At 39.1% G+C, this 12,153-nt stretch overlaps 1 protein-coding gene across 1 annotated transcript in view; it reads left to right on the top strand.

Moving 5' to 3' along the window:
• The window catches only part of ubap1 (ubiquitin associated protein 1), a 55,355-nt gene that overhangs the window by 22,859 nt on the left and 20,343 nt on the right, over positions 1–12,153 (top strand). Inside the window, exon 3 of the mRNA XM_048600461.1 lies at positions 1,175–2,116. Within this exon, the coding sequence (XP_048456418.1) occupies positions 1,175–2,116 (942 nt within the window). The remainder of the gene's footprint in view (positions 1–1,174; positions 2,117–12,153) is intronic.

The raw sequence follows: 12,153 nt of genomic DNA on the forward strand, positions 1-12,153 counted from the left end.
TGGCCTGCTGTGTTCATCCAGCTCTACATCTTGTTATACCAGGGGATTGCTACTGTTTTTCCTCATTTGAGGAAAATGAACACCACTTCCTAAAACTTTAAAAGAAAATGTGAAACAAAAATTTAGATGAATTTGAAGTGATTTTCTTTGTCATAAATTTCAAAAATATCTTTAGGTACTTGATCCCTGTACCTTTTACTGACTCTTTTGATTATCTATTCCACAAACAAGCTATCCACTAGAATGTGTACAAAACCAGTGCGGATCATTTAAATCCTTTTGACGTTTTATTTCTTCCAATTCTGACTTGGTTTTTGTTGGAGAAAGTTTCTGCTTTGTTCTGTTTGGTAAGTATCCATATTGGCCTGATCACATCAAGTAGGGAATCATGGACATGAGCCGTGTTCTTCATTTATTTTATACTGCTGTACTTTATGTATTACAAAGGCACCTGACAGAAACTGTTCTTAAACTTGCCATCTGGTCTCCACTCCTGACAATGTGCAACTGTCATTACATGCACTTGTTTATTGCAGCTGAAATTCTGATTTGACATATTGACCAAGTTGGGCTGCAAATGTGGAAACATCATTATCACAGCTAGACCACCTGATGAAAGTGTTGAAATAGGATTTCAGTTTGATTTCAGTAAGCTAATTAATCATAGTGCACAAAGGAACATAGGCACCTCTGTCAGACAGACAATGGGTTACATAGCTTGAGAGGCTCTACTCCACATTGAGCACAGGGCAAGGAAAGGAGTAGGTCTCCACGACCTTCCACAGCCAATATTAATATTGAATATATGCTGTTGGTGTCTTTCCGCACCGCACTCAAGTCATCTTAAGCTTATAAAATTGTTAAATAGCAGAGTAGTCTGAGCACCACATTCTCCAATAGCATTTCAAATAAGTGAAATTCCATATATCTTGACAATTAAAATTGCAAAAAACAAATGAGGTTTCATGTTAGCAAATTTCTGAACTGCTAATTTTTTGAAAATAACTTTGTTGCCCTTTTATATTTCACAATGATTCACTTAGTTTTCCAAAATAATGATTTTACTAAGTGTTTGAAATTTTCCTGGCATGTTTAATGAAAAGCTTTATGGCTATGGTTCTTTACAATTACTCTTTTGTTATTATTGTAAAATGCGATCTTTCTTTTCTTTTAGTATGATTTCTCTTTCGAGAAGAGGACCATAAAATGGGCTGAAGAAATAAAACACATTAAAGCTGCGCAAGAGGCTGCTAGTTTAACAAGGGAAATTTCTTCGGTGACTGCTGAATCTGATGCATTCTCTGAGAAAAAATGTGGAATCCAATACAATGATGGACCACATTCTTCAGCATTTCCACTGACTATTAACCCTATACTTGCCAGTCTAAGACACAACAATATTCTAACCCCAATGCCAGCGAATAGTAAAACTGTAACACAAAAAGACCCAAGTCCTCCTTATACAACCAAATTCAATCTTGCAGACTTTGAAAGTGAAGAGGATCCTTTTGATAAACTGGAGTTGAAAACGCTAAATGATAAGGAGGAACTCAAAAATATTCTTGAAGTTCAAGCAAGTTCACGACCAATGATTATTTCACAGTTGGATAATGACTTGGATGTGCACATTGTGGGATCCACAGATGCATCACCAAGCTCAGAAGTGCAGGCCTCAACTGAGGAGGCTACCTCAGACTTCAAATCTCTTCACAAGCCAAATGGCCTCATAGATTTGCCACAGTTGGAGAACTGTGAAAAAGTGCCCTTCTCTGCCAAAGTATCTCTCCCATCTGCTTCAACTGTCAGCAATATCAAATCTTTGTCCTTTCCTAAACTCGATTCTGATGAGAGTGAGCAGAAGACTGCTAAGCTCACAGGTACTTTCCACAGCACAAGCCTACCTAATGGTGCGTTGTTTAGCTCAGTAAAGAACAACGAGCAGTACAAAGCTAGTGGTTTGAATGGGCATAACTTCCCTGTTATGCCCCTCTGTTCTTCAAGTTATGAACTTGGGATTGACAGTACTACAGCAGCGTTGTCGTCTTCCATGTCAGATGTTTCACCAGTTATATCTACTGCTGGAGTCAAAAACTCATCTCAAACTGAAGCAAAACTGGTAAGATGGTGTTTTAATATTAACTGCTTAAAAGTTGGTTGCAAATTCAAACTAATTCCTATGTTTGCTCAAGTATGTAAGAATTTATGGGAAAGTATTTTTATTGTATATTGTCAAATAGATTAACAGTTATTACAATGAAATTTAACTTAACTGAATCAGTTCTCTCCCACAGAATATTGCTTGTCAGCAGAAGATGGCATTCCTGCACTCAGTGGAAACCTCTAGTGCATTACACTAGAAAGTTAGAATCAATGACCATAAAGTGAACTTTTGTCCTACCATCTCTTCCTAACATCCTACTGTACAACTCCATATGAACTTACTTGTGCATGTAACATTTTGGACTTAAGATAAAAACAAAGAACTGCAGATGCTGGTGATCTGAAACAAAAACAGGAAGTGCTGGAGAAACTGATCACATCTGGCATTTGTAGAGAGAGAAACCAAATTAATGTTTCAAGTTCAGTGACCCTTCATTATCTGGCTTCTCTGGATCTAAAAGCTCATTCTGTCACCGTAGAATTTTGTTTATCAGACATACTGGGTTTTGGTTTGAGTTTTCCCTGGTATTTAAATGTCAGTATATTACAGGGACCCTTTAATGGGAATCAGAATTTTTGAAGGACCTATTGAGTGATTGTGCTTCTCAAAATGACCACAGGGAATGACAGCACATCGTTTCTGTTATTAGTACACCCTTCATCCCCATCTCTCTGTTGATCCTTAAAACCTATTTCTTTGACCAATCTTTTAATCACATGTCCCAGTGTCTTGTACTTTGGTTTGGTGTAGCTTTTTGTCAAATTACTTTACTTTAATCTGAAGCAGCTTGGAACGTTGGTGTCGATGAAGGTGCCATATAAATGTAAGTTGCCAGTTGTATAGAAAATCACTGATTTAGGCCAGAAAAAGTGTGTTACCTATTAGTATCTGAAATAAATATAACGACCTTTGTAAAATGTTTATCTTGGTGCTGGTGTGTGAACCAAAAAGGCACCTGCCAAGGTAAATGTTATCTTAATTGATGAATGCAGAATTACAGCTATTAATATGAGGCAGTATTATTTCAGTTAATGGTTTTGTGAAACATTGTGTACATCATGCAAGGAATCATGCAACCAAATAGATAATTGTTTTATCATTTGAAAAATATTCAAAATTCACCTAAATAGTTCCTGAATTTCTTTTACTCATTTTTACTGCTAAAATAAGGGTTTAACCAACATTAAAAATAAGTTTCACAGTCATTATATTTCAATTAACTTTATCTTGGAATTTGATCAAAGTTTTCATTATACTTGGCATCAAAGCTCTGAAATTTTCAAGAATTCAATTTGGATTAAGCAATCTGATCATACATGTCATATCTAATAACCTAAGATGTATCTGTATAACTTTTGTAGCCAAACTCAGTTATTTTGTTTGTTTGTAGTTTCTGCTCCTCAACAGGTTTTCAAAATCATTTAAAGAAAAACTAAATGAAACATTTAAAAAAACTTTAATGAGATAAAATTAATATATTTTTGAAAGATGGGTGCAGCTGTGAGAGAGGATGAGAGAGAAAATTGATACCATTTTGATTATGCACACCCCATTTGTACTCTACAAATCCCAGAGAAAGATGGAAATGGGAGAAAAGCTGTTTTTCTCCAGGTGATGTTGCTTTGATGAAAATAATGCCAGTTAAATTTTAAAACCAACTAATTGTCTCAGCTGTTTTATTGGCTTAGATATGTGTGACAGAAATTCTAATTTCTAAAAGCTACACAGGACGCTGGGTAGGCCACTATTGGAATACTGTGCAATTCTGGTCTCCCTGCTATAGGAAGGATGTTGTGAAAGTTGAAAGGATTTGGAAAAGATTTATCAGGATGTTGCCACGTTTGGAGGGTTTGAGCTGTAGGGAGGGGCTGAATAGAGTGAGGCTGTTTTCCCTGGAACATCGGAGGCTGAGGGGGTGACCTTATAGAGGTTTATAAAATCATGAGGGGCATGGATAGGGGAAATGGATAAGGTCTTTTTCCAGGGGTGGGGGAGTCCAAAGCTAGGTTTAAAGTGAGAGGGGAAAGATTTAGAAGGGACCAAAGGGGCAACATTTTCATGTAGAAGGTGGTGCATGTATGGAATGAGCTGCCAGAGGAACTGATGGAGGCTGGTACAATTATAACATTTAAAAGGCTTCTGGATGGGTATATGAACAGGAACGGTTTAAAGGTATATGGACCAAATGCTGGCAAATGGGACTAGGTTTATTTAGGATGTCTGGGGCATGGGCGAGTTGACCTGAAGCGTTTGTTTCCGTGTTGTACATCTCTGTGATGTCACAGTGGGCGTTGAGTGAGGGAAAGGCAGAAAGATTATCTCTTCCTTCAAGTTGAATATGAACATGAACAGAGCTTCTTTGAGGTAAATAAGTATTTAAGGAGAAAAGGAAGGAAACATTTTGAATGGGGAATGGTTGTAGCAACCTTGGCTGCAACTCTTTTGCCTTCTACACTCTCTTTTCCCCTTGTCACTTGTTGCTTATATTCTTGCTTTCATTTATTAACTTAATAGCAAGCTATACATATTCCATCCTGATGTTTCATGGTTGTTTGGTTTCTTGCATTTAAACTTTTTATTCTTTTCTGAAAACTCCAGAAACCAAGATTATTAGAATACTTATAACTTATAAGCTCAGACCACATTTTAATAACTTTGACAATATGTGAATATGGAACAAGCACATTTCTGGGAGTAATGTGCTAGGATGCGATTAAAAACAATTGCATTGGGAACCAATGTTTGATATTTGAATTTTGAGTTTTCACCTGTGCATAACATTTATCCTAGAGGTTTAGTAAGTAATCATTACTGAGTTATTCATGGAAACTTTTTAGCTGAAATAATATTTTTAAAATTGCAGACAGTTTTGCACAAAATGGGTAAAGATTGTCCTGTCTTGTTTTTCATCTGTAAAGCACAAACAAGCATATGTGTATACTGATTAGAATATTTTAAATGGTTAGATAATGCGCCTGAATAATGAATGACATTTGTTTTCTTGGGATACCTCTGCTCAATGAGATGTCTGGATTAGTGTGCATGGACTTGTGTGAAATCTCCTATGTAACATGAATCAAACAATTAATGTATTTATTGACAGACTTATGTGGTTCTTTGTTTGCTATGGTACTATGTACAGTTGAAATAAAAAGGTTTGCCGTGTTAATCTGTGAAAGGATATTCGTTTAACCTTGCTTTACTTGTTTACCAAGCCATTGTTGGGGGATGAAACAAATAGTTTTGATGCAAGATTTTCATTTATTGTCTGACACTTTCAAAATTTTCATTACTACTTTTACATTCATTGCCTCCTATTTTCTGGTAATGAAGTTACTTAAACATTTACAGATTCATTTGATCACAAATTTAATTTGCAACAAATTGTTGCATTACAGGTCAAGTATCCTGGTTCCTCTTCTCACTTCATCTTTTTGTTAGTTCCGTATTGTCACATGAAGGGTCCCATGGAATGTCATATTGCAAAGTGACTTCGATACAAGTAAACCAGATTACAAAAGGAACAAAGTCTTGAGTGATGTGTTTATTCTGCTGAATAAATGCCATATCACAATTATTTTTTTAAATTTGGGAGTTGATAAAACTAGTTAGCAAGTAACTGCAATATTTTGGATGTATTGATGATGGAAATTGATCCCTTAGCTCAGTGTCACCGTAGTGATGCAGTTGCAGTTGAATGGCTGACATCAAAAATAATTGTTGAAACTGAGAATCAAACAAACAGAAAATTGACATTTAGAACGTAAGAACATAAGAACTAGGAGCAGGAGTAGGCCATCTGGCCCCTCGAGCCTGCCCCACCATGCAATAAGATCATGGCTCATGGCTGATGGCTGATCTTTTTGAGACTCAGCTCCACTTACCTGCCTGCTCACCATAACCCTTAATTCTTTTACTGTTCAAAAATTTATCTGGCCTTGCCTTAAAAACATTCAGCGAGGTAGCTTTAGCCACTTCACTGGGCAGGGAATTCCACAGATTCACAACCCTTTGGGTGAAGAAGTTCCTCCTGACCTCAGTCCTACATCTGCTTCCCTTTATTTTGAGGCGATGCCCTCTAGTCCTAGTTTCACCTGCTCGTGGAAACAACCTCCCTGCCTCCACCTTATCTATTCCCTTCATAATCTTATATGTTTCTATAAGATCTCCCCTCCTTATTCTGAATTCCAATGGGTATAATCCCAGCCTACTCAGTCTCTCCTCATAATCCAACCCTCTCAACTCTGGAATCAACTGAGTGAATCTCCTCTGCACCCCGCCCCCAGCCAGTGCTAGTCTATCCCTTCTCAAGTAAGGAGACCAAAACTGCACACAGTACTCCGGGATAACAAGGTATAGAGCTGGATGCACACAGGCCAAGCAGCATCAGAGGAGCAGGAAAGCTGACGTGTCGGGCCTAGACCCTTCTTCAGAAATGTACTCCAGGTGTGGCCTCACCAGGACCCAATACAGCTGCAGCATAGCCTCCCTGTTTTAAACTCCATCCCTCTAGCAATGACAGACAAAATTCCATTTGCCTTTTTAATTACCTGTTGCACCTGCAATCCTACTTTTAGCCATTCATGCAAAGGACACCCAAGTCTGTCTGCACAGCAGCGTGCTGCAATTTTTTACCATTTAAAACATAGTCCATTTTGCTGTGACCTCACACTTATCAACATTTGTACTCCATCTGTCAGACCTTTGCCCACTCACTTAGCCTATCTATATCCCTCTGTAGACTTTCAGTGTCTTCTGCACACTTTGCTCTACCACTCATCTTAGTGTCATCTGCAAATTTTGACACACCACACTTAGTCCCCAACTCCAAATCATCTATATAAATTGTAAACAATTGTGGTCCCAACACTGATCCCTGAGGCACACTACTAGCCACTGACCGCCAACCAGAAAAACACCCATTAACCCCTACTCTTTGTTTTCTACTAGTCAACCAATCCTCTATCCATGCCAATACATTACCTGTAATACCGTGCAACTTTATCTTATGTAGCAGCCTTTGTTGTGGTACCTTGTCAAATGCCTTCTGGAAATCCAGATACACCACATCCACAGGTTCCCCATTGTCCACCATGCAAGTAATGTCCTCAAAGAATTCCACCAAATTAGTTAAAGATGACACTAAGATCAGTGGAGTAGCAGATAGTGAAGGGGACTGTCGGAGATTGCAGCAGAATATAGATAGATTGGAGAGTTGGGCGGAGAAATGGCAGATGGAGTTCAATCCAGGCAAAGGCGAGGTGATGCATTTTGGAAGATCCAATTCAAAAGCGAACTATACAGTAAATGGAAAAGCCCTGGGGAAAATTGATGCACAGAGAGATCTAGGTTTTAAGGTCCATTGTACCCTGAAGGTGGCAACGCAGGTCGATAGAGTGGTCAAGAAGGCATACGGCATGCTTTCATTCATCGGATGGGGTGTTGAGTACAAGAGTTGGCAGGTCATGTTACAGTTGTATAGGACTTTGGTTTGACCACATTTGGAATACTGTGTACAGTTCTGGTCACCACCTTACCAAAAGGATGTGGGTGCAGAGGAGGTTTACCAGGATGTTGCCTGGTATGGAGGGTGCTAGCCATGAAGAGAGGTTGAGTAGATTAGGATTATTTACATTAGAAAGACGAAGGTTGAGGGGTGACCTGATTGAGGTCTACAAAATCATGAGAGATATAGACAGGGTGGATAGCAAAAAGCTTTTTCCCAGAGTGGGGAACTCAATTACTAGGGATCACAATTTCAAGGTGAGAGGGGAAAAGTTTAAGGGAGATATGCGTGGAAAGTTCTTTACGCAGAAGGTGGTGGGTGCCTGGAACACGTTGCCAGCAGAGGTGGTAGAGGCGGGCACGACACTGTCATTTAAGATGTATCTAGACAGATAAATGAATGGGCAGGGAGCAGAGGGATACAGATCCTTGGAAAATAGGCGACAGGTTTAGATAGAGGATCTGGATCGGCGCAGGCTTGGAGGGCCAAAGGGCCTGTTCCTGTGCTGTAATTTTCTTTGTTCTTTGTATGACCTACCCTTCATGAACCCATGCTGGGTGTTCCCAATGGGACAATTTATATCCAGATGTCTTGCTATTTCTTCCTTAATGATAGATTCAAGCATTTTTCCGAAGTTAAGCTAACTCGCCTATAGTTACCTGCTTTTTGTCTACTTCCTTTTTTAAACAGTGGCGTCACATTGGCTGTTTTCCAATCTGCGAGAACCACCCCAGAGTCCAGTCAATTTTGGTAAATAATTACTAGTGCATTTGCTATTTCCCCCATCACCTCTTTTAGTACCCTGGGATGCATTTTATCAGGGCCAGGAGACTTGTCTATCTTTAATTTAAGTATGCTTAGGAAAACAAATGGTATGTTAATAAATGGCAAGGAAAAGAAGACACTGATAGTTTTAAAGGCCTATAACAGTAGCTATATGGTAGGGTAGGAACAAATCAGGAGATAATGAGGGTATGTACATTAATCATGGGTAATTTAAATCTTCATGTAAGATGGGAAAGTCAAGTATGAATTCATAGAGTGCGTTTGGTGCATTTTCTGGAACGATATGTTGTGGATCCAATCAGGAATCGGACTATTTTGGAGCTGATAATGTGCAATGAGGTTTAATAAATAATCACGGATTAAAAGATTCCCTAGAAAACAGTGACCATGGTAGAATTTACACTCAGTTTGAGAGGGAGAAACATGAGTCAGAAACAACTACGCTAAAATTAAATAACCGTAATTAGAAAGAAAAATGAGGGCAAAGCTTCATGGCGTGGACTAGGAAAGGAGTTTAACAGTGAAGATGGTTAATGAACAGTGGAATATATTTAAGAAAAGAGTTGATGGTTCATGATAAACATATATCTTTATCTTTACGAGGCTAACTAGACAAGTTAATAATAACAAATTAAAAGAGAAAAAAGCATACAATGTTGTAAAACAGGGGATTGGAAAAAATTTTAAAAACCAACAAAAATATGACTAAAACAAAAAGGGGGAGAAAATAAACTTTGAGGATAAATTCGCAAGTCATATCAAGACAGACAGCAAGAGCTTATTTAAAACAAGAGGACCAGTGTTAACAGAGGCTCCTTAAAGAAGGAAGCTGGGAAAATAAAAATGGGAACCAGGAATTGGCATGAGTTGAATCAATGTATTGCATCAGGTTTCATGGTGGAAGGCACTAAAAGCAATCCAAAATTTCTAAATAATCAAGGGCCATCAAGGAGAAAGGAAATAAATACAATAACTATCACTAGGGAAACTAATTGGGCCAAAGACCAAATGGTGCCCTGGACCTTAAGGGAAGCATCCTAGGAGACTAAAAGAAATTAAACCAAGATAGTAGTTTCTGGAAATTTGCTATAAGATTGGAAAACTGCCATTGTAACACCTTTTATTTAAAAAGGGACGGTTATAAGAATTAGGTAAGTGTAGGTTGGTTAGCTTTGAGTTACAGAGTCATAAAGTTATACAGCATGGAAACAGACCCTTCAGTCCAATTCGTCCATGTTGACCAGATATCCTAAATTAATCTAATCCTGTTTGCCAGCATTTGGTCCATATCCCTTTAAACCCTGTCTATTCAAGTACCCATTCAGATGCTTTTTAGTTGCTGTAAAAAGCAGCCTCCACCATTTCATCTGGCAGCTCATTCCATACACGCACCACCCTCTGCATGGAAAAGTTGCTCCTTCAGTCCCTTTTAAATCTTTCCCTTCTCACCTTAAACCTATGCCCTCTAGTTTTGGGCTCCATACCCTTGGGGAAAAGACCTTGGCTATTCACCCTGTCTATGCCCTTCATGATTTTATAAACCTTCATAAAGTCACCTTTCAGCCTCTGATGCATCAGGGAAAATATCCCCAGCCTATTCAGCCTCTCCCTATAGCTAAATACTAGAGTCTATGATAAAGGATATAATTGCAAGGCCTTTAGAAATGCATTATATAGTCAGCATAGCTTTATGGAGAGGAAATCATGCCTGACAAATTCATCAAAATGCTTTGGGGAGGTAATAAGTAAGAGAGATAAAGGGAAGCAATGGAAGTAATATATTTGGATTTCCTGAAGGCATTTGATAAGTTTCCACATATTCCAGCTATTTAATAGGATGAGAGCCATGGTGTTGGAGGTAGCATATGAGCATAGATAGACAATTTGTTGACAAATAGAGAATTGCGTTAAGGAGGCCATTTTCAGGATGACATCCTGTAATTAGTGGAGTGCCAGAGGGAACAGTGCTTGGCCCAAAATTATTTACAATGTACATAAATGACTTGAATGAGAAAAGTGAACATATGATAGCCACGTTTGCGGATGACCCAAATAGGTGGGAAGGCAAGTGCCGAGGTTGACGCAAAGAGCATGCAGAGGAACATTGACAGGTCAAGTGAGTGGGCAAGAACTTGACAGATGGACTACAATGTGGGAAAGTGTGATGTTCTGCACTTTGGAAGGAAGAATAGAGGAGCTGAACATCATTTAATGGGGAAAGACTGAAGAAAGCAACAGCACAGAGACATTTCAAAGTCCTTGTGCATATATCACAGAAAGCTAGCATACAAGTTCAGCAGGTAATAGGGAAGGCAAGTGAAATGTTGGCCTTTATTTCAAAGGGAATGGTGTATAAAAAAGGGAACTTTTAGCTAAAACCATACAAGGCACTAGTTAGACCGCTCCCGAATACCACAAACAGTTCTGGCTCCATTATCTATGGGAAGATATTGTGCATATTAGGCTGTCCAGAGAAGGTTCACAAGATTGATCCCTGGTATAGAGGGATTTTCTTATGAGGAGGAGTTGAGTATATTGGGTTGTAGTCATTGGAGTTTAGAAGAATGTAAGGAGGCCTTATTGAACCATTGAAAATTCTTAGGGGACTTGACTGGGTAGATTCAGAAAGGTTGTTTCCCCTTGTGGGAAAGTCTAGGACCAGAGGGCATAATCTCAGTTAGGAGTCACCCATTTAAGACAGAAAAGGAAGACTTTCTTCTCTGAGCCTAGTGAGCTTAAGAAATTCTTAAACAGCAGAATGTTGCAGAGGCTGAGTCGTTAAGAATATCGATGGCTGAGACAGATTTTTAATCAGTAAGGGAACCAAGGGTTCTGTGGAAAAGGCATGAAAGAGGAGATGAGGATTATCAGATTAGCCATTATCTCATTGAATGGTGGAGCAGATTCATTGGGCTCAATGCTACCCTCTGCTCCGATTTATTTTTTATAGTCTTAACCTTTACTGTCAGGCAGTTAAAGTATAAGAGTGAGGATGTAATTGAATGGGACTTCGGTCAAAGCATACCTGGAGCATTGGGCTACAATATTTTTGGGGTGGCATTGGACCAGATGAAAGGCCAGAGAGTCAAGAGGACCCCACTTGGAGGTCAGGGGGAACACTGGATGGATTTTAGTTCCATAGTGCAACTGATGAACTTCCATTATGTGTCCCCTCTTTTTAAGGAAAGAGATCACTGTTGTGATCCAACTGATAGACATTGCTTTTGCAACAAGGTAAATGACTCGGAGTCATCAGAACTAATCAAATTGGTGAGCCAGTAGGGAGGGGAATTTTCAGTGGGAATCGATCTGTGGATCTCTTCACAATTAAGAGGACCCTTTCCAGAAACTACAGGGAGACCACTAGGTTGATCAATCTCCCCATCTTGTGGAAGGGACCACATTTCTGGTAAATGATGGCAGGACCTGTCCACTTAGGTGCTCAGTTGACTTATTGACAGGAGAGCAGTCCTCCACTATCTCTGCTACTGGCAGAACACCACAGCAACAGAAGGGCAACAGCCACTTCACGCCCTGCTGTTTAGAATTAGAACTTGGTTTTACTGTCACATAATAAAAACTGAAAGAACTGCAGATGCGTAAATCAGGAATAAAACACGGTTGCTGGAAAAGCTCAGCAGGTCTGGCAGCATCTGTGAAGGAAAAAACAGAGTTAACGTTTTGGGTCCGGTGACCCTTG

This window comes from Rhincodon typus, chromosome 1 (genome assembly GCF_021869965.1).
Source record: "Rhincodon typus isolate 14 chromosome 1, sRhiTyp1.1, whole genome shotgun sequence".
Classification (NCBI taxonomy): Eukaryota; Metazoa; Chordata; class Chondrichthyes; order Orectolobiformes; family Rhincodontidae; genus Rhincodon; species Rhincodon typus.